This window comes from Chroicocephalus ridibundus, chromosome 12 (genome assembly GCF_963924245.1).
Source record: "Chroicocephalus ridibundus chromosome 12, bChrRid1.1, whole genome shotgun sequence".
In the NCBI taxonomy this organism is placed as follows: domain Eukaryota; kingdom Metazoa; phylum Chordata; class Aves; order Charadriiformes; family Laridae; genus Chroicocephalus; species Chroicocephalus ridibundus.
Genome location: NC_086295.1, coordinates 744,968 through 766,634, shown reverse-complemented (window position 1 = coordinate 766,634; position 21,667 = coordinate 744,968). Strand labels below are relative to the sequence as shown.

At 47.5% G+C, this 21,667-nt stretch overlaps 1 protein-coding gene across 1 annotated transcript; it reads right to left on the bottom strand.

Annotated features, from left to right (window-relative positions):
* Nucleotides 1–4,737: 4,737 nt before the first annotated feature.
* Nucleotides 4,738–21,159, bottom strand: NPEPL1 (aminopeptidase like 1). The gene is made up of 12 exons (XM_063350140.1): nt 20,929–21,159; nt 19,840–20,025; nt 18,492–18,662; nt 15,727–15,816; nt 14,954–15,035; nt 14,612–14,754; nt 13,980–14,057; nt 9,718–9,818; nt 8,932–9,055; nt 7,264–7,440; nt 6,470–6,580; nt 4,738–5,648 (listed from the first exon to the last, which is right to left on the bottom strand). Exons 1-12 carry the CDS (start codon nt 21,076–21,078, stop codon nt 5,490–5,492), a joined length of 1,572 nt encoding a protein of 523 aa, XP_063206210.1. The 5' UTR covers nt 21,079–21,159; the 3' UTR covers nt 4,738–5,489.
* Nucleotides 21,160–21,667: the final 508 nt, after the last annotated feature.

The window sequence follows — 21,667 nt, the reverse complement described above, 5'->3', positions numbered from 1 at the left end:
TTTTATGTACTCCATACTTTTTTAATACATGCTGAGTTAAATATTATCAAATCTATAAAAAGACTATGGAAAAAAATGTCTGGTTTCATATGGGTGGACGCTGCCTGGAACTCTGTGGGTCTTGTGTAAGAGAAGTGTTTGAAAGAAAACTTGAAAGGGAAAAAAAAAACCAACAAAAAAACAATCCCACAGTGCAGTTTTTGCAAACTGTTTCTTGCCCATTTGGAGCCTAGAAGTCATCACGCATCAAGGCAACAGAATTTCCAGGCCATGAGCCACAATGGGGAGCAAGGAATGAGACGTATTAATCCCATCCCTTACACGTGCAAATGGAGAAAAATCAATTTGACTGTGTGGTGTGGCTTTGTGCAGCTCCTGACTCAGCCCAGCGTAAGCACAAAAGGACCCTTCCCTCGTACGGGTGCTTTCTTAGCAGGTCCCCGGCCACTGCTGCGGCAAACGTGATGAGCAGCAGCTTTGTGCATCAGCACGAGGAGATAAACATGCCCGGGCTCAGCTAGAACGGTCCTGGAACACAGGCGCTTGTCTTCATGCCCCAAAGGCTATGTTTCAAAACTCTACTTTGCCCGACATTTTGTCCCGCTCAGGAAGCGGGTGGGATCACGCAGCTCCCGCAGAGAGCGGCCGCCCCCGGCAGGGCCCCGCGCAGCAGCCACGGGAGAAGTCCCGAACACCCCAAGGGAGCCAAGGTGGGGCTGAGCGGACACAACCCTCAGCTTCTCCAGCTGGATCCGTGTTGCTGGGATTTATGTGCTAATATTTTCATCACGGAAGGCTGGAGAGACCCCAAGAAGGTGAGTGACTGTTGTGCAATCCCTTTTCACAACAACTTCTGAAACAGCTGTGGCAAATTAACTAAGATTTTCTTTCTTTGCAGAAGTATCCTCAGCCTAAAGGGCAGGAGAGGAAAATGTCTGTGAGGTGCAGAACGCAGGCTCGTACTGCTCTGTACCGCGTGGCCGCTTTTGCTCCTCACGCCACTTCTTCAGTGGGTGTCTGGGTTGACCAACCCGCCCCAGGCACCTCAGGGCTCCCTATGGGGGTGGTCACAGGTACGGGGTTCCTCTGAGCGAAGCACGACACACAACTACGGGTTCAAAACTCAACAGCGAAGAGACTTGAACCTTCAGGCTAACTGAAGGCTGCCCAGTCCCGCGTGTAAAGCGGCTGGGAGGAAAGTGATGGGAAAAGGGTAAGGGAGAACGAGAAACGTGGACGCGGCAAGTCCCATTTTAGTTTCTTTCTGCCTTCTGACATCACAGATTTTGTTGGCTTTAGTAGATGCTGTCCCAGACGCAGGAGGGGGCATTTGCGAACACCCACCAGCCCGCGCTCCCTGTAGGCAGCGGGAAACAGTTTGTCCTCGTGGGCAGCCAGACTGCGGCAGCCGCAGAACAGCTTTTCTCTCCCCGTTTCTGGTCAGGGATGAGGCTGATTCCCCTCCTCAGGCCACAGGCAGCCCCGCTGCTGCAGGGGCTGCACCCAGGGCGCCCCGACAGGCTCTTGCCGAATCACCCAGCCGAGGACTGGACCCCTGTTACTGCAGCTGCGCGCGACAACCCAACAAACCGCTGTGCCCTTCACCCTCAGAGCATCCGTGAGCCCGGCACACCCCGCACGGGATGGACGCAACGCACAGCCCCAGTGTCTGGACGCGCACCGCGCTCGCTGCCCACACCGCAGCTCCCCGGCACCCCGACACCCCAGCGGCGCGGGAGACACGGCGGGTGCTGCCACGGAGCATCGGGGGGAGCACACCCCCAGCCGCACCACACAGACAGGGTCAGCACTGCCCCGCAGCCGTTAATTCCTAAGCACCGCTTCGCCCAAGCCCATCTTTCCTCGAGGGAATGAGCCCTCGGTAAAACTCTGGCGATGTGTCTGTCGCCAGTCCCCAGCTCAGACAGCATTTGATAGGCCCGAAGTACGGTAAAACATGCCGTTGGCTTGATTTGCTCCAGGCAAAACGCAGCAAAGTCAGCAAAGGCCTTTCCTGCAGTAGGGTTTACAAGTTGAAAACATCACAGACAGGTTTTTCCCTGAGCGAGCGTGTTGGCCTCAGACAGTCCATAAACCACCGACTCCTCTTCGCTCTAACGAGGAAGCCAGCAGATCACCCTTGTCCTGCCATCCCAAGTCCGCCATACAGCCCACAGCAAACCCCTGCCAGAGGACACTGTTGTCACCAAGACAAAGAGCAGCCCGGCCTACTGTGGACCACCAGCCCCCAAAGAGGGTGGCCATCGCGAACTCACCTGCTGCCTGTGCCAGCTCCCACCGGGCATCCTCAGGGAACAGCAAGATCCAGGAAGGAGAGGAGAAGGAGGAAATCTCCTGGGGCAGTGCGTTAGCTTGTGCTTAATTGTCAACCTCCTCATAAAAGTGCTGAGGCCACAGCTGTAGTAATTTAAGCTCTAATTCCTACAAAATAACCCAGAGAGGCACCTGCCCTGGGCAGGGACACCTCCCACCAGCCCAGGCTGCTCCAAGCCCCGTCCAACCTGGCCTTGAACCCCTCCAGGGATGGGGCAGCCACAGCTTCTCTGGGCAGCCTGGGCCGGGGGCTCAGCCCCCTCACAGCAAAGGATTTCTTCTCAATATCTCATCTAAATCTCCCTCTTTCAGAGTTATCTTCGAGCATTTGGTCAGGGGACCCGGCAGCGTGGAGGACCAGGACCCGGCAGATTTCACAAAACTCTGCAGGTGCCCACGGCCCAGCCTCGGAGTGTTTCTATTTAAAGTTGCTTAAATGGTGCCAGAATATACCAGGTGTAGCCACATAAATCCCCTGAGGTCAGCCGCTGGTGTCTGGAACCATTTCCCACGAATACCTGCTGGTTTGTCACCCAGAAGGGACTCTAAAGCCAAACCCTCAGTAACTGTGGGGTGCTCGGCGGGGGCGGCCGCAGCGGGAACATCGGAAACCTCCTGCCATCTGCTCTCGCCAGCTGCACAGACCAGATTCCAGCTGCGCTGCTTGACACTGCCTTATTCCTCTTCGGTAATTATCCCTCATGTTAATTTCTGACACTGAGCATCTGCTGCTTCGGAGGCAGTTTGGGGTCTGCCCTTCCCCAGACCAGCTCCGGGTCTCACACCAAGTGCCTCAGGGCGGCTGCGGCAGCAGAAGCTGAAACTGCCAGTGCCTGAAGGGCAGGTAAACCCTGGGGGTGGAAACGGGTCTTGGGGGAACTAAAATTCTACTCATTAGGGGGTGAAGAAACACCGTGGGCTTAATGGGACGGATCCCAGCGCGAGCTCTGTGGAACCCAGGAGAGAATCATTTATTCGGTGAATGCAGCTCACAAAGCACTGTCTTGTGGAGGTCCCAAGCGTCTGCTCCAGAGAACAGACCTCTTGTCCAAACGGAAGGAAACAATAACGTACATCAGGAATAGAAAGGGATTTTTTTATGGAATTGGAAAAAAAAAAAGCCTTAATTTTTTTTTTTTTTTTTGTATTTTGAAACAGAGGATGCATCAGACCTTTTTACTATTCACTGTTGGGTTGATTTCTTTTACTCTGGTTAAGCAAATTTAGGCCAGTTTTCAGTTTTTTATTTCCTAAATATTTATCCCATTTGCTTTTCAGGTATTTTGTATTATATTTCTTTAATATTAGATATTTCTTGTTAAAGATGGCTTTGTAAAGTGCCTTCCAAATGAAATCCAGCAGAATTATTTCAAAATTAGAATTAATTTGAAGAGTGTTTCTACAGGATGGAGATTGAAGACCTGATTTCAGAGCAGTGAAGTTAGAACATTCTGCCACTAGCTTCCGTGGTCGGAGTGAGTCAGTAATGAAAATAACTCCTCATCTACACGTTTCCCGCAACGGTTTCTGGCACCAGGTAGCGCTCCAGACTGACTGTCTAGAATGGCCAGAGGCAGAACTCATTTACGTATATGTAACTCTCCTAAAACTACGATCAAGTGGACCAGGGAACCGAAACAGCAAGGGAGAAGCAAATATAGGAAGTAATGAAGTTCTGCTTTTTAATAACAACAACAACAAAAAAGTAGTAACATTCTGCCCAAGAATCAAATGTTGCCACAAAACCAGAATGAAAAATGTTGTTTCTTCTCCCTTCTGCATTCACCTTTCTGTGAAGTCTTTAATCAAAGCGACTCATGCCTAAACCAGATGTGTACCTCACTGTTGGAACGCCACCTAAAACCCAGCACGGCTCTCTGCCGATCACCTCCGGCACAGGGAAAGGTGCAATTCATCACAGCTCCGCTTGACTTTATCTGTGAAGCAGTCAAGAGCGTGTGCCGGGTGGGATTCTTCACCATCGGTGCTCCGGCTGAGCCAAGGAACGCTTCCAAAGGCTGACGCTCCGAGCAGCGGGCAGGGGCCAGCACCCATGAACCGCTGCCGACTCCGATCCCAGCGCTGCTGATGTGACACACGGGGCAAGTCGCTCCCCGCCCGTGCCCCAGCCCAGCCAGAGCTTGTCCCAGCTCCTTGGGACCGACTTATGCAGAAACGAACGCTACGCATCCCCCCTTGCTGCCCAACCAGCCAAACGGAGTGAATCAGCGCAAGCTGTTGGGAACCCCCCGCACCGCTCAGCACGAGCGTCACTCTCTGAGCTCTGCTTCAGATGGGCGAGTGCTGGCAAGAGGAATCCGAACAGAGCAACGATGTCGCGCACAAGCTTTTGGAGCACTCAGTGTTCTCAGGAATAGAAATAACGCCATGAAACGCCACAGGGGATATGTAAGCTGCTTTAATAATAATAAATTTATTAAGTGGCAAGAAGCCACTCAGCTTTGTAAACCGATTTTACTCAATCACAGTCCCTCTATTTTTTTCCTCATTTAACATGAATACATTCTGCAATTTGTATGTGAAAGATTTACGTACGGATATGTTCTGGATGACTCTCGCTCATTTTACTGGTCAGAAAAACATTAAACATGCGGAAACAGCACCTTATTAAAACTATAGGCCTTTTCTCATTACATCTCCTTTGCTGCTAAGCTAAATTGTCACTGAATAAGCCAAGTCTACAGAGGTTTGTCTTTGTTGGTTTTTTTTTCCCCTCGTCCTGTGTTCTGAGATGTAGTGGGGCCCACAGAAATGTCAGATAAAACCTCACATATAACAGGTAATTCAGAAGGCTTTGTAAGCAATAGCTGCAGTTGCTTCTTCAGACTGAGAGCGCTTCTCATGCATCAATGCACTTAGTTAGGGTTTGTGAGGAGCTCAGAGGATGCGCCCTCTTCCTGATACAGTTTGTTGAGCTTGGACTCTGCACCACTGATATTGTTCAGCAACTGTCTGCACCAATAATTTAAAAAAACCAAAGAAATCAGGCTGTTTTTATCAGAAACAAGTAATAAATCTTATCATGATAGTAAAAAAAAAATGGCAATTTCTAATGTGTGACATTTTCATTGCTTGAGAACGAACCAGTGCAAAGTGAGGTAACCCACGCACCCCGTCACGTAGGGCTGGGGGCGTTAAACCAGGCGCCGCCTTTTGGAGTCCCTCTCCATGTCTTCGGTGGGAGAGTCTCCATTGCAGCCTAGAGGGGACACCATGTTTAGCAAAGGGTCTTCAGATGCCCCTCCAAACAGGGACAGCAACAAAGCCACGCCATAGCCAGTAGCTCGTTCACCCTAGGGGGAAAAAAAAAAAAAAGAACAATTCACATTTCAGATTGTAGAATCTGAATCTAGTTTAATTTCCTTACTCACTCAACAAGAGCAGTGATAGCGCACAGCCACAGCGAATACTTGGGGTCCCTGGACAGGTCTGCTCAGCTCATGCCTCTATATCCTCACCGCCATGGGAATCCGGGACGGATTAAACCAACGCATCGGTCGATCCACATGAGAACAGAGCTCACGCCGACTCGAGGGTGGATTTACCCGAGCATTGCTCAGGGCAGGGAATGTTCCATCCAGCACGAGCACGTATGTGGAGTACGAGCTGAGTAAATTGGGTTTAAAAAAACAGGAGGCGGGGGGAGTAAACTGGCTTGGTTTTTAGGAAAGAAGAATATACACAAGTTCCAAAAAGGGAGGAGGGGAAACCCCCAAGAGGAAACAAACGTTTTCTCTGCTGCAGGTCAGCAGGCAGAAAAATCTACTCTGGTCAATCATCTTAGAACAACGTGGGTGAAAATGGAAGGCCAGGATTATTGCCATGAACTGAAAACAGGCAAACTGTCAAAGTTTACAGTGATAAAGATGTTGCTGATTAAAGTGACAGAATATTTTAAAACCAAAATGAAAAATATGAACAGATGAAGGGCCATAAACAAAGAAATTCCCAACGCAGACGAAGAGCCAATGCTTTTCAAAAGAACTCTTCTCCACCTACTTCTCTTGCTTTGAATTCAATGGCACAGAAATCAGAGTATCGGCAGGCACAAGCAGCTTGCTTTACGCAGCTTCCTCGCCCAGGGCAGTGCCAGAAGCCGTACGAACATACTCACTGCGTGAACAGGCGCAGCAATGTCTATGTGCACCCAGACTCCGGGCCAGTCAAAGCCAATGTGAGAAGCAATGAAGAGCCCAGCACAGGAGCTTGGAGTATTGTCTCGGTCCTACAGAAACAATAAAAATACAGTTGGTCTTGCAGGAAAGGAAAATGCCAATGTTTTATTCTTGTCTACAGAAGAGACAGCAGTGCAAATCTAGTTCAAAGCTTAACGAACGGCCCTAAACCACACATCTTTGTTAACCAACTACACTGTAAATCCTTTGACTTAATCCCTGGTAGCAGTCTGGCCCTGCTCAGTTCCTATCCTGCACAGCTCCTTCCTGCAGTCATTTTGGCACTTAGTGCGTGTTGTAACTCTCAAACGCACCAAAAGCGGCGGCAGGAATCCCCAGGGCCCCTGTCCTCAATTTCCTGGTTTCTGCATCCCCAGTTACTGTCTCTGTTGGTTATACGTGATCTGAGGAATACTGGTCTTTACTTCTTAAACAGTCTCCGTCCAGGAATTTAGCATTCATCTTAGGGCCGTGCTTAAAAGGCAAGCAGCCCAAAGATACCTTTGCAGCAGAATACACTGTCTAAAACTGACACTAAATATCAGTATAGTCACATAGAGCCTGCAAAATCCCCAGCTAAGAGACCTTGAAGTCCATAATTACACGGCCCATTTCTAAAAGAATACAGCCCTTGTGAAGAGCTTTCAGCCGGCTATCAACACGCCAGCACGTTATCTAGAAAACAGACATTTTTATGTCATAAATGAAATTTAACAAAAAAAATAAATCTTACTGCCACAGAGTTCTTCATATCAGCTACAGCAGAGGTAAATTCACTGAAGTGGAGCTCGGGACAGTACACCAGAGGATGGACCAAGTCCCCACAGTTCCTGCCAGCTCTCACACAGGCCTTTTCCCACTCTTCGTTGTTGGTGAGGACAGCAGCATGATACTTCCCCGTAGCAATTCCCTAGTGAGAAGTAAGACAAAGTCAGGAGGGATTCACCTTAACTGTGCTGGGAGGATAATTCTGTACTACTCCCTCTCAGCATTAACAGCTGCTTTCCATCTAACAAATCCACCACGAAAAAACAATGTCTCAAAACTACTCCACAAGAAGGTAGCGTTACAAGTGCAGACAAAGACACTGTAGCTACTGCGGAATCTTTTAAATAAATCTCTGAAAATCCATTCTGCAGTGAAATAGTCTGCATCTGTCTGACCTACTCAAACCACCGTCCCACAAAAATAGTTCTTTATAGTTACTGAGCAAGCAAACGGTATCACCTTACAATTATTTATCCTTAGAAATAAAATTAAATCAGCAATGAATTATAAATAAAACGTCTCATACATACAAAGAGCGGATACCCCAGCAATGTGTGTCAATCACACAAACAGCCTGAATGTTATATCCTCGTTCATTGGACAGGTTGCTTCCTTCCAAATATACAAAACCCAGCAGCCGCCATCACACCAGCTTTCCAGTCGGACACTGACGGGAAACTTCCACAGGACTGATGTTTACGCCAATGTATATGCAACATTCACATTCTAAAATTTGCCACCATTCCTCCTCCAGATATGAAGACCAACTCACTTTCCAGAAAATTAAACAAGAATCACTGCTCACCAATATAGAATCATAGAATCGCTGAGGTTGGAAGGGACCTTTAAGATCATCGAGTCCAACCTTTAGCCTACCCTGACAAAACCCACTTCTAAACCATGTCCCTCAGTGCCCCATCTACCCTTTTTTTAAACACCTCCAGGGATGGTGAATCCACCACCTCCCTGGGCAGCCTATTCCAATGTTTAATAACCCTTTCAGTGAAAAAATGTTTCCTAATATCTAATCTAAACCTGCCCTGACGTAACTTGAACCCGTTTCCCCTCGTCCTATCACTTGTCACCAGGGAGAAGAGGTCAGCCCCCAAATATAACCTTCTATAAAACAGGAATATATATCAAAAAATAATAGCATTAAATTTCTATCCTCATATCATTCTGCATGTGACTTACAATTTAAGCTATTTTATGGACAAGAAAATTCCTGATCACTATCATCGAATCAGCTCTGCTAACTACAAAGCTGCTGATTTGCAAACATTGAGGACTGGATCGCTTACATTAGCTGCTGGTGTCATCAGAAGAATACCATTTTTTTCTCCACGTATGCAAAAGCAAAAAAGTTGCATGAAGAACAAAAAAGTCTGCTTGAGTAATGCAGTTATAAATGTAACGCATTAATGGCACAAGCCACATGCACAGAAGATCAGAATTTACTGGGGTTGCTGCTGTTGGCAGCTTTCTCTTGCACAAGTTGGGGAAGCCACCGTCAAGCACAACAGTTCACGGTATCTACTCTCCCCGAAGAGCAGCGGGACAGAGGCAAAGCAGCGTATAACGTACAGGCAGAACAGCAACGCACCCCCATGCACTAGCAGTTCTGAATCAGTACCTGAGCTCCAGTAAGAGTGGCCATGTCAAGAATGATATCAGCTCCAAGATCTTTGCATGCATAAGCTACTCCATCAGCCAGTATCAGTCTACCTTCTGCATCAGTGTTATTGATTTCCACAGTTCTAGGAAGAAGAGAGGGCATTTAATACAACGGTGCTTCAGGCTGGAAGTTGAGACTCATCCCTCTGGACTAGGATACGGGATGAGAAAGCAGACTCAAACCTAATGTGCTTTCTTATTTGACTCCCCAGGTCTGCACGGCTGCTTACGCCCCAGCTGCAAGCATCCAGAGAGAGCACACGTGGACAAGGGTTACAACAGCGCTGTCCTCGTGGCTGGGTCTTCCTGTTGGGTCTGTATAACGCCTAGCATTATACATATAATCCCATCAAGCTGGGATTTTACAAACGACTGCCATACAAAGAGGTATCATACTCTGCTTAAAACAAGAGGACATTCTTATACAGTGGTAGCCTACCTCTACAGCTGAGACAATACAGATGGACACAGAAAACTGGCTGTACCGGAAAAAACACCTAAACCCGAGTGCTTTAAGGAAACTTCAGCTCATGACATGATATGTATTTTGACGTGTATTTATATACCCAACAGGAAACTCTAAGCACACTTAAAAATCACCACTATGGCTGTCTGAAATACTATTATCAATATTTAGGGAAGCTGATGAGGGACAGGTTCACAATCCGCATGGTACTCAGATTAACAGAACCAAAGATGATGCCTCCTCTCAATGTTTCTGTGAAAAGGACGGATACAATCTTACTTTCCAGAGTAAAGAACATGAATGTCGTCAGGTCTCGTTGCACGTGGTCCAACTGCATTCTCGGCCAAACAAAAAACAGCATGAAGATTGTCTTTAAAACCCTGGAACAACAACAGGAGAGAAATGGGGTTTGAGTCACATCAAGCTAATTTATTGGGACTGAAATCAATGAGGAATTACAACTTCTTGACAGCAATGCTGCTAATTACATGGGAATCACGGAATCACGGAATCTTCAGAGTTGGAAGGGACCTCTAGAGATCATCTAGTCCAACTCCCCTGCTAGAGCAGGATTGCATAAAGCACATCCCTCAGGGCTGCATCCAGGCGGGTCTTGCAAATCTCCAGAGAAGGGGACTCCACACCCTCCCTGGGCAGCCTGTCCCAGTGCTCTGTCACCCTCACCGTAAAGGAGTTTTTCCGTGTATTTGAACGGAACTTCCTATGTTCCAGCTTGTGCCCATTGCCCCTCGTCCTGTCGCTGGGAACCATTGAAAAGAGCCTGGCTCCGTCCTCCTTGAACCCACCCTTTAGATACTTGTAAACATTAATCAGGTCCCCCCTCAACCTTCTCTTCTCCAGGCTAAAGAGTCCCAGCTCTTTCAGCCTTTCCTCATAAGGGAGATGCTCCAGTCCCATAATCATCTTGGTTGCCCTACGCTGGACTCGCTCCAGTAGTTCCCTGTCCCTCTTGAACTGGGGAGCCCAAAACTGGACACAGTACTCCAGTTGTGGCCTCACCACAAATCTGAGAGTAATGTCTTGTATCTTGAAGCTGAGGCCAAGAGCTATAGAAAGCGGATGAGGAGGTGACATCTAACACTGATTTTAGAGCTCTCACTGTAGATTGAGTAAAAGCCTATATGCACGTAACAGACAAATGGGGAAGGGATCTAGAAAGCCCTTGTCAATTAAGCAGTGATCAGTACAATCTCCTCTCAATGGCAAGAGACGCGAATTAAAACATCTTTTGAATAATTTAAACACAGTGTGCAGAAGCAGCTGGAGGGGGTTATGTTTAGTCCAAGCGGACTCCCTGGGAAGAGCACGCCCAGCTCCTTACAGCCAGCTCCAGCAAGAGCTTCACAAGCACAACGCCGAAGTCCACCGAGCTCACCAGGAAACGGCCAGGCTCAGCAAAACCAAACCCTCAGGCACTAAACTACAGTACCCCTGTACGGAAATCAGCAGAATACATCTCCAAAGACGCAACGCTTCACTCATCTAACTGTAATACACCTCTAACATTGACTCACAACAGAGATCACAACCAACACGTCCGGACTGTGTAACTCCTCCACCTTTCGTACCCACAAAGGAAAGATCCGAGCAACAGATGCTTTTGACGTGACAATTACAAAGGCTTGTGAGAGGACATTACACAGCCAGTCAGGATGCTTGGGATTATTTTCTAAACCCTGTATTTTCCACTGCTTTTATTTAGTCTCCAATAACAACAAAAATACAACTGGGGCCATTTGAGAACCCGAGCTCCTTCCCATCATCTCTGCCACACCGGGGGAGAGCCTACATAACAGTGGAAAATGTTGGAAATAATAAATGCTAATGTGCAGCCATTTGAGCACTGTATGCTTCCCATAAAAAACCAACCCCAAGCGAACAGATTCCCTCTCTGAGAATTTTGTTGGAAAGTAACTTTGATCGCGGCAATCCCGGCACGTGGCAGTACTCCGTGCCTCAGTGCCAGTACACAGCTCACTGCCCTTCAGCACCCAACCTGCGCCACCGGTCAGACACCCGCCACCAGGATCTATCCTCTCTCTTTCCATGTAAAACCAAAAATATCCATGGCTAAGATGAATTTGATCTGGGTTTTTTTGGCGGGGAGGGTGGGGTGGGTGTTTGTTGGGTTTTTTTAATGTACCATTCCTGCTGGGAGGCACACAGCATTCCCAAACTCCTTTTTTCCCCTTAGCCTCCTCTCTTCTGGCATAGCCCATTCTAGTTTACTTTGGTTAAAATCAAGTGCTTTTATGGATATGGACGATATTTTAAAATGTATGATGATTTTGTTATTTATATAACAGCTGTATTGTGTGGAGGGATGCTAGGAAAAGAAAGGGAGACAGCTGCATTTAACAAAGAGAAACATAGTTCCTCCTCAACAGGCATAGCTAGCTTAAAATACCAAATTCCTAGGGAAACCAGGGTCAGTTTTACTGTTAATCTTTTGATAGAAGTCCATAGCTGAGGAAAGATGGACTTGCTGAATCAGCTCAAGTTCTGAGGTCTAAAGAGCAAATGCATCAATCAAAACCTTTCAAAATAATTGGCAGCATCTAGAAGCCATAAAGTAACCTTGCAGTTCCGAGTCCAGCCAGTGGGCAAACAGCATTGTTGATGAGATAACCTTCCATCTGTGGCCCTTTGCTCTTCCAAAACGGTCTGTGCAGCAAAAACCCCACTCTATTCACAATCTCTCACTGGACTGCACCGAACTTTCCTCTCCGAGTGGGAGATGTGGTTAATGTACCGTCAAAAAGTGAAAACCCGCTTCCAGCATCATTTGCCTCTTCCTGACTCTCATTCTGTTTGTAGGTCTTCAAAAATCAGGATTCACCCTGTTAACATGCAGGACGAAGAAGGATTTCAAAAATTTAAGAGAATGTTTTTCTCTTCTCCCTTGTGTTGGAAAGCTCACAATGGATGAAATGCATCTTTCTAGGAAAAATCACTTGCTTAATTTTGCTATTCAGAGCCTTTTTAAATCATGTTGTAAAACTGTCGAACAGCATGTAGGCAGATATTTTCTGAAGATGGATAATAACCTCTGCCCCTCTTCCCACTGAGCTTTCCGACACACGTCTCCAACTTCAGTCTCTGTGACAAAGCATAGCTAATTTAAATCTCTTACCGCTTTATATTATTCTTAAGAGCATTTAAAAAAAAAAAAAGTCTTGAAACAGTAACTACAACAAATTCTTTCCACTGCCTATCTGAATACGTTTTCTGCAGGGATTTCATTAACAGGTCTTACGTGAGGTTGTAAAATTAAGCAGTGACATCATTCTTTTGCTTTTACACATAAAGGCACAGATTTCTTGTGAGGTATGACAGCTTCTTCAGGCTCAGTTTGTCTAAACACATCATGGCCAGTTTATTCATTGTTTCAATCATTGCACATGAAATGACAGGTCACTTACGCTCACACCTACTGTGACTGGAATGCAACCTCTCTTGGTGCAGATAATTACACATAAAACTACTTTGGAAACAAGGACTGAGTCACCAACAGAACGTACCGCTTCTGTGGCTTTCCCAGACCCTCCCAAAGCACTGTGTAAGTTGTAGCTCTTGCCCCTTGCAAACGCGTGATCTAACGTTCTGAAGGACTCAGTTACAGAAAGCTAGCCGTTTTGCCTAAGATGCAGCTCACAAATCTGTTTTCAATTTTAAGTCCCTGCAGATAACTGTGAAGTTTACAATCTTTCCACATCAAACTTGCTGCTAGGGCCAAGGCACAGAGCTAAACTGTTGAGAAATGGGAGTTTGGCACTGATCATCCCCTGGACAAAGCTTCCATCAGATCTATGCATTAATCTGCAGCAGTAAATGTTCTTTGAACTTTGGATACTCCTTGGAGGCAATAGCTGCTCTGTCAGCAAGACTCAGTCATTGGATTTGTGGAGAGGGCAGAGTTTTATTGGCAGCGGCCACTTCTTTTCCCCAGTTCATACTGTTAAAGCACAAGATGCATGTTTTTAATTCTTCGTATTTCAGTACCAGGCTTCTTCCCAGCTCCCCTACGACTTTCTGACCACAGGAGCAAACCAATAAGCAGCTCCTGACGAGACCAGAGCTGCCACTTCCCCAGTAGGTTAATATTAGAGCTGGCACAGGATTTGGACAGACTTCATATCCCAGACTCATCCCCTTCTTTGCTAAGGGGACGACAGCTGCCCGAAATCCTACGGCTTAAACAAAATCAGCACTGGATAACTCAAGTACAAATTGATTCAAGGAACTAGAAACCACTCAGTCAGCAAACCCTGACATTCAAGAAAGACTCTTTAAAAAAATTAGCACTCAAGAAGTTTCTCATAATTCTCAAGATCCCGGTAAAGATTTGAAATATTTTCTTGAAATAGCAGAAAGAGCAGAGTGGCTCAAGATCACGAACAGCAGTGTCAGGTCAGGACTTCAGGATTAGACTGGCCCCCACATCTGGGAATATATCCAAAAGCCAGACTGCTCCTTGGCAATGCTGAGATACATGATATCAATTAACACATTTTACTTACTTGCTTTACAGTGGCTTTGAAGGCACCCAAAATAGCAGCTGCTCCACCACAGTCTCGTTTCATTCCAGGCATAGTAGTCTGTTTAAACAGAACCATAGAATTGTTTTTTTTCTTTAAAAGAGAATTTAAGAGTAACGCCTGCTAAAACTAGTATTTCTGATGCTTCTGTAACTCTGGTCTTGACAGTGCTCAGCCATAACAGAAACACAGAACATGTGCATCTGCTTATTGGTGGATGTTGCCTTAGAACTGGAAAATACTAAACCTCTGCTGCTAACTTGTTAGAAAAGAAAAAAGAAAAAGGTTGTTTACAAGATTCACACTGAGGCCAACTCAAATGGGTTTTGGATCTATCTCCAAAATCAGTAATTAAACAACTTTATTTCTAGCTTTCACTTAGCAGTGGGCACTACTTAAAGGGCAAAACACCAGGTAGCTATTTAATTGCTCTGCAAAATGCTCCTTGAATCCTATTTGGTCTTCTCCCCTGACAGCTTGTGTCCATACAGGTGACAGCAGATCAAGTGTTTACTCACATAAATATACTTTGGTTTCCTACAGACACTAACTGAGTTACTTCCATCAGAAAACAACACATAAGCAAAGGCAGCAGCAGAACAATGTTTGTGTACCTTTCCCTTAATGCTGAGTCCCCCGGTGTCATACACGATACCTTTGCCCACCCACGCAATGGTCTGAGTAGCACCATCGGGAGTGTGACTGAGAACTGCTAGGGCTGGAGGATGCAGAGCTGCCTTGCCAACTCCGTAGATACCTGGAAAACAGGGAATCAGACCACTTGTGGGGAAGAAAGACTGTGGGGAGCAATCTGTAGCTATTTTCTGTAAACACATCTTGTGATACTACGGGCAATAAAACTGGTTCAAAAATGTGCAAATAAAACATGACAATTGAGATGGCAAAATATTCCAATTAACTGTTAGGAAAAATGCTGAATTTTCAACAAGATATACCTCCAAAGCCTCTCTCTTTCAGCTCCTCATCTCGAATAATGGTAGGAGTAATCCCAAGATCCTTGCCAACTTTTTTGATTTCCTTAATCATTAAAAGAAAAAGGACATTGTCAGTCAGTCATCAGGACACATTTGTGTCTTTCCACACATATGGGTACCCACTTAAGGGTTCTGTGTGATTTTTGCATGCATACACATACAAACATTGACAATTTTGGGAGTGGGGCTCATTTTCCAATGGCCTAACTCCACTGAGACATCCTTGGCTTACTGTGTAATGAAATACAAATCTGACCTTTAAGCTCAGCCAATAAAAGAAATCTTCAGAGGTAAAGGCCAGGTATTCACTCTATTGGATCATGAAGCAATAGGGCAGGAATACTTTCGTTCTCAACAGCTTGCCAGATCTTCATGATAAAACTCATTTGGAAACATTTCAACCTCCCTCCCATAATTTCAGAAACTCTTATCACCATCAGGCTTAAGAAACACCAGCGCTGGCAAGAAGCCAGCGTCACAACCAAATCAAGAACTCATGTCTTCTGACTCCCAGCCCCTTACCCCAAGCTGTACACTCTGCCTCCTTCCAACTTAGCAAAGTCCTACAAAATATTTAAGGCCAAAGAAATAGCCTCAGCATCCTTGGACATGTTCTTTGACGTGCTTCCCACTGCTGACGTACAAGTTTTTCTAAGAGATAGCAACACTAGTTCTTGATTACTGTAGTCTAGACTTACAATTAGTAACTCTTACTCAGCGGGTGTGTTACCTACCTCCAGGAAGTTATCCGTGTTCATCTCGTTGCAGGGGGTGTCCACAATTCGAGCAGCCAGCCTGACTCCTTCTGTGGCACTTGCCAGACACTATGGAAAGAAGTGAGGATACCTGAGAACTGCCCTTGGTTTTGCTGGTTTCTGCACAGCTTTGCATTCAGTCCTGAGCAGCCTACACCAGACGTGTGGTTCCTCTGGAGCACATTAACACTCAACTGCAACTGGCAGTTGTACAGTATTAAATAATGTCAACCAAGCTAGCCATTATTGTAGCCATTTGTATGTGTTGAGCTCAAGTTATTTTTCCCTGTGCTCTAATTTCTAAGCAACTGTATTCCTTCCCACAGCGAACTGATATTGCAAAATCAGCAACCTTCTCCACTATCAAAGGGAGACCGAGAAGGCAATGTGAGGTGGAGGAAAGAAAGATAAGAGAAAGCCAATTCAGGAAGTCACAACGAGCTTGTCAACTGCTCGGGTCAGAAACCTGCAGAGATTACATACTCTACAACATGGGAAACCGCACAGTTTACATACAGCAGGCAGGGTGGCTGAGTGCAATAAAGACCACTACCGTAAGACATTCTATATGGCAGGCCCATGGGGAATGTGGAATACTTCATAATTGTGTAAAACATGCACACATCTGCTTCCTCATTCCTGTGGCAAAATGGACTGACCCTCCCCTGGACTGAGTAAATCTTATCTAATCAAGAGTGCAGAGAATCAAAATGGTCGACAGCGAGCATGCTGACGCTGCTTCCTTAAAGAAGGATCCTCCTGGCAAAAAGGACAACGAGGGCACCAGACACTAAGCTTCAGCTGCTAACTCCTGTGAGTCAACAACCTGAAACAATAAGACTGGGTGGAAGGAAACCTGGTTCAACCTTTCCCGTAGCCACACTACACTGAAGACCACACGCAGCAGACGGGTGAGCCAAGATGGGTTTCAAAGGAATCCGCTGCGTTGGATTGTCCTCCGTGCCTTCAGAGGTATCTGCAGTTTGGCTTGGCCAGACTGGCCCAAGGACTCTATACATTCTGCATCCCAGCAGACTCACAAACCTCGGCTTGCTTTGGCAGGGTGCCTGATTCCCTGCAATTATTTTGATTGCTTTACTTCCCCTAGAGGGCTAAGGACCTCCTCAAGAGCCAAGGTTTGGAGTGATTCACCACTAGGGCCATGCAGGTAAATGGAGGTGTTCTAACCCAAAGGCCGAGTCCGAGGGAAACAATTTGACTTACAGAAATAAGCTGTGCTGTGCTGGGTTTGGCTTCCCGGGTACGCTGGAGAACCTGGATAATGCCAGCCTTTAATAAATGCCTTGTGAAACTCTGACAGTCCATGCTAGTCCTCGCCATAAAATATCCTGACAATGCAGAAAGTGCAAAATACAGCAACATGCCGAGGGAGAGATTTAGCTAAAAAAATCCTACCACATGCCTCTTCCCTGTTCTACATCAGCTGTCTGCTGCTGGTTGAGTTTAAGGGGTGAAAACTCAGCTTGGAGGAAGACAGTAATAGTTTTGGCATTGACATCAAGGGGAAGAACCGGAGGTAGAAACAATTTCAGCCTTGGTTTTTAGTTATAAATAACCCAAGTGGTTTGGAATCTACCTATCTGAAGGAACTGTTTTTGACACCAGCTATGATTTTTCTGATTTGGGGCATGGGAAAATTGAGTGACGGACAGCTGTACTCAGAGCACGCGTGTCTTTGACACTTTTCTGAAAACTGGTCTGGCATGATTTGCTGTGGCCAAATCAGTTCGTAGAGTAAGGACAACCTATGGAGGAAAAGATACTGAAAGGAAAAAAACCCAAGAAACCCTAAAGCTGCAATTCTGTGATTTCAGATGCAGCAACACTGTATCCTTTGTCAAATCCATTGCCAAAAATTTTAAGGGATTTGTATAACCTCACTGACTGCCCATTGCCAAAATCTTTTAAGGTAGTTGTACAACTGGACTGCCTGATCAGCTAAGTGAGCGCCCACCTGTACTGAAGCGCTGCCCAGGAAGTTCCCTAACAGCTCCGCTGCAAGCCCTGCGATGGCTCTTCGGTTAGATCCTGAAGAGGAATGACCCAGCGTACCAGCAGCTACCTGATGCGGAGCTTCCTCTTTGAAATAGTGCAAGGGAAAGAGTCTTTGATTATCTGCTATCGAAAGACAACTTGGACATATTTAACCGTTATGTACAACTCATCTCCAAGCTGTATCGTTTCTTAGGGTCTTGTTTCTGGCTACAGTTCTGCTAGAAGAACTCAGCCAAGAGGTACATCAGACAGAACCAGCAGAGGCCATATGGGATCCCAGAATACGCAACTTTTCGTGACTTCACTGTGATATTCACCTGCACAGCCACATACAGATTTTGCCTGGGCTTCTCAGTTTCTTTTACCCAAGCACCAAAGGCAATGTAATATTGACAGCTAAAAATACACTACTTAATCTATGGTAAACATGAGAAAGGAAACATTTTTTTTGTGCTATTCGTTTGGTGTTCTCCGCCCCTGAAATCTAAATTCTGAATAACATCTTCAGCCTTTGCTGCAGCAATATGTTCAATATTTCTACTCACAGGCGCTGTGAGCCAATCAATTTCAAGGAACTTTGACCTAGGAGAATTTATTACTTTAGATACACCACCTATTCCATATGTAGCCTGAGAGAGATGTATTTGTGCGTGCAAGAAATTGAAGAAAAAAAATATTTAGAGAATAACAGAAAAAAACGATGACAGGAAAAAAAATAAAAATCTTACTTTAAGCGTTGCCACTTCTATTGGTCCATTGTTTTGTCCAACCAGGAAAAACTCCACCGTTACAGTTTTCTTCTCTGTGCGTCTGGATGCACTGGAGCGATGTGTGAACAAGGGGAAAGCCCTGGCCAACGCACAAGCCGAAGCGAAGACTTCAGACCGCTCACAGACCATCTGAAACCCCCGCCAGAAGACAAACAAGTCGGACATTAGGGATGTGGAAGACTACATTTAACAGGATCTGTTACCTGTACACTGTTGGTGAAGAGGGGGGAAAAAAAAAGGGGGGGATGGGGGGGAATAACTGCTGTCTGAATCAAGACATACTGATACGCCGTGCTTTGCATGGATGGAGCGGCAGTACGAACAGTAGCACACTCAACTGGTTCGGTTCATTTCCCATCTGGAAATAAATTACACTGCTGGATTTGACTGTGTGGGAATTAGCGCATCCTTATGAGGGAGCTGGACTGCTTTAATTATACTAGTGCAATTAACACAGGTTAGCCTACAGATCAAGACCAAAAAAAAGCATGGGAACCATCAATATGTGTTCAAAACAAATTAAACAAAGAGAGAAATGATATGAGAATGTGGCTAATACTAACCCAAAAGCTTTTTAACATGTAGAGTATTTTTCTGAAGTTCATTACAGAAATTACCAATGGAAAGCAGTTTTAGCTAAACATTTTCAAAGTTAACTATAAGGAAAAAAAATTAAGTAAAGTTATTACTCTTGCAAATAAGTTTTCCAAGTGAAGAGTATAATTAGATTTTGTTACTGACACTGACTACATGAGTCTTCCCTAAAAACCTAGAAATTGGAATTAAACTGGAAAAGCCATACAAACAAATAAAACATTCAACAGGCTCATACAGAAGATGACCAAAGCAGTACAAAAGCTTGTCCTGCAAAGGACTCCCATTGGAACATTAGTTCACATTAAGACTTTTAAAACTCACTGAATAAGACAAACAAGAGACCTTAAATGGGTGACGCAATATAGACATAGCACTCTGCACACAGGCTACGTCTATCTTCTAAAGCACGTGCTAATGTCATAAATCCTAGCTCAAAAAGCCACTGCTGGTTCCCTTTGCATGGACGTTCCTAGCTGAAGACATTCCATACGTATCCAACCTTAATTCCCTCCAACTGCTTGAGCATGCATATGCTATTACAGTTAGGTCTTGTTTACGCAACAGTGCTAAACCACTTACAAGCGATGGTATAATTGTATGGGTAAAACCTGCCCACCTCCAGTCTCCTTGGATACAGCTAAAATCCTGAAAAGCCCAGAAAATACTGGACTAGACATTTGACTGGAAGCATTTTCAAAGAGGCACTTACCACAATGCATCTGTTGACACCTCCCGGGAGGCAGTTCCTGACCAGGCGGGTGATGAACTGGGCGGCAGAGGGGCTGTTGTGGCGGCTGACCCGGGAGGGCAGGGCGGCCACCGTGGCGTAATTCAGGTAGAGCGGGCAGCTGTCGGTGGGGTTGGGGTTCAGCGTGCCGAGCGCGGACTGCCACACCTGGGGAGGAAAGGAGCATTTGAAGACAAAGAACTGTGTCAGACGCCGCTTCCCCTCTCATCCCCACTGCTCAGGCACCCTTCAGTTACAGGGTTTGAGGTGCTGCACACAAAGAACTTGCGCACACACTTTGAAATGCAATAACCTCCAGAGAGAAAAGAAACAGGAAATACGGCGAACCTGTTTATTAACCAGAAAACACAAATGTGCTTTCCGTTACAAGCATCTCTTTTAAGCCATAGGAATTACAATTTAAAAGCAGGCCACGCAGCGCAGAGGCTGCCTCAGAGCTTGTCCGAGTTGAGGCAGTTTTCCCCGTCGTAAATAGACGGGTTGATTTACTAGTCCCGAGTTACTGTTTCACACAGCAATTTAACTAAAAACAAGCAAACAAGAAGGCGGCTAAACAGTATCATAAGAGACCGGGGCGTCCAGCAAAGACCTGCCAAGCGCCTGGCGACCCGCCACGCCTGTCGCGACCCCCCGGCGCCGCGGGGCACAGGGACACCCACCGCACCCCAACGGGCCAGGCCGGGGGGGCCGCGCCGCCCCCTCGGCCCCGCGCGGGGCTCGGCCGCCCGGGACCGCGCCGCTGGGTAATTGCGTTAATCACCGACGTCCCCGCGCCCCTCCGGAGCGCAGCGCACCTTCCGCCGGGCGCGGGCGGGGAAGGGACCGCCGCCGGCCCGACCCCACGCCCCGAGCCCCGCGGGGACCGGCGCCTTCCCCCCGTTTCCCCGCTAAGGGCCGCCCGGGGGTTCCGGGGGTTCCGGGGGTGGGGGCCGCCCCCCCCGGCAGCGGGCCCGCCGCCGCCGCGCAGGCCGGCGGTGACGGGCCGGGGCCGCCGGCTTGGGGGGTCCGGGGACACGGGGCCGCCGCGCTCCCGCCGCCGCCCGGCCTCACCTCCTCGGTGACCCGCGGCTGCAGCTTGCCGCGCAGCTGGGCCCAGGGCAGGCGGTGGAGGTTGTGGAGCTGGCCCAGGACGAGCAGCGGGCGGCTCTGCGGGTCCGCCTCGCCGGCGCTGGCCTGGAACTCCAGCTGCACGTTCGCCATCTTCCTGCCCGCGGCGCGGCCCGGCCCGTCCGCTCGGCTCCGCCCGGCGCCGGCTCCGCGGGGCGGGCAGCGCGGGCGGGCGGCGCCGGGACCCGGATGCGGCGGCGGGGCCTGTCCCGGCCCGGCCCCTCCTCACCGCCCCGGCGCGACCCGCACCGGCCCCTCCGCACCGCCCCGGGCGGGACCGGCGCGTCCCCCCGTGTGCCAGCAGCCTCCCGGCGGCGCCCGGCACCGGAGGACGCGCGGCCAGAGCGGCGGTTTTGCAGTTTCACGGGTTACGGAGGAAAATGGGGGAAAACACCCGGACCCGGCGCTGCGGGAGGTGCCGGCGCCCCGGCGGGAGCCGCCGCCTGTTCCCAGCCCAGCGGCCGCGTTTCCCCTCCACAGCACCGCCCGAGGGTGGGAATGCTTCATCTCGAAAGTGTGAAGTGACATAGGGATAAAAGCAGAAAAAGCTGAATTCCTCTTTTCCTCATGGAGTTAAACGGCAGGTAAAATGTACATCTAAAAACGTTCCAGAAAGAGGAAAAAGCCAAAATAGGCTCTAAGGTACAGCATGGGGATCCACTAAAAGGAAACAATGTTTTCC

What these genes read in the sequence shown, in the direction of transcription:
- NPEPL1 (XM_063350140.1), bottom strand. Translation starts at nt 21,078, where the DNA reads ATGGCGAACGTGCAGCTGGAGTTCCAGGCCAGCGCCGGCGAGGCGGAC. An exon ending in GAAAGAGAGAGGCTTTGGAG is followed by an intron (nt 14,755 to 14,953) that starts GTATATCTTGTT and finishes CCTGTTTTCCAG; the next exon opens with GTATCTACGGAGTTGGCAAG. An exon ending in TCAAAGCCACTGTAAAGCAA is followed by an intron (nt 9,819 to 13,979) that starts GTAAGTAAAATG and finishes TTGTTGTTCCAG; the next exon opens with GGTTTTAAAGACAATCTTCA.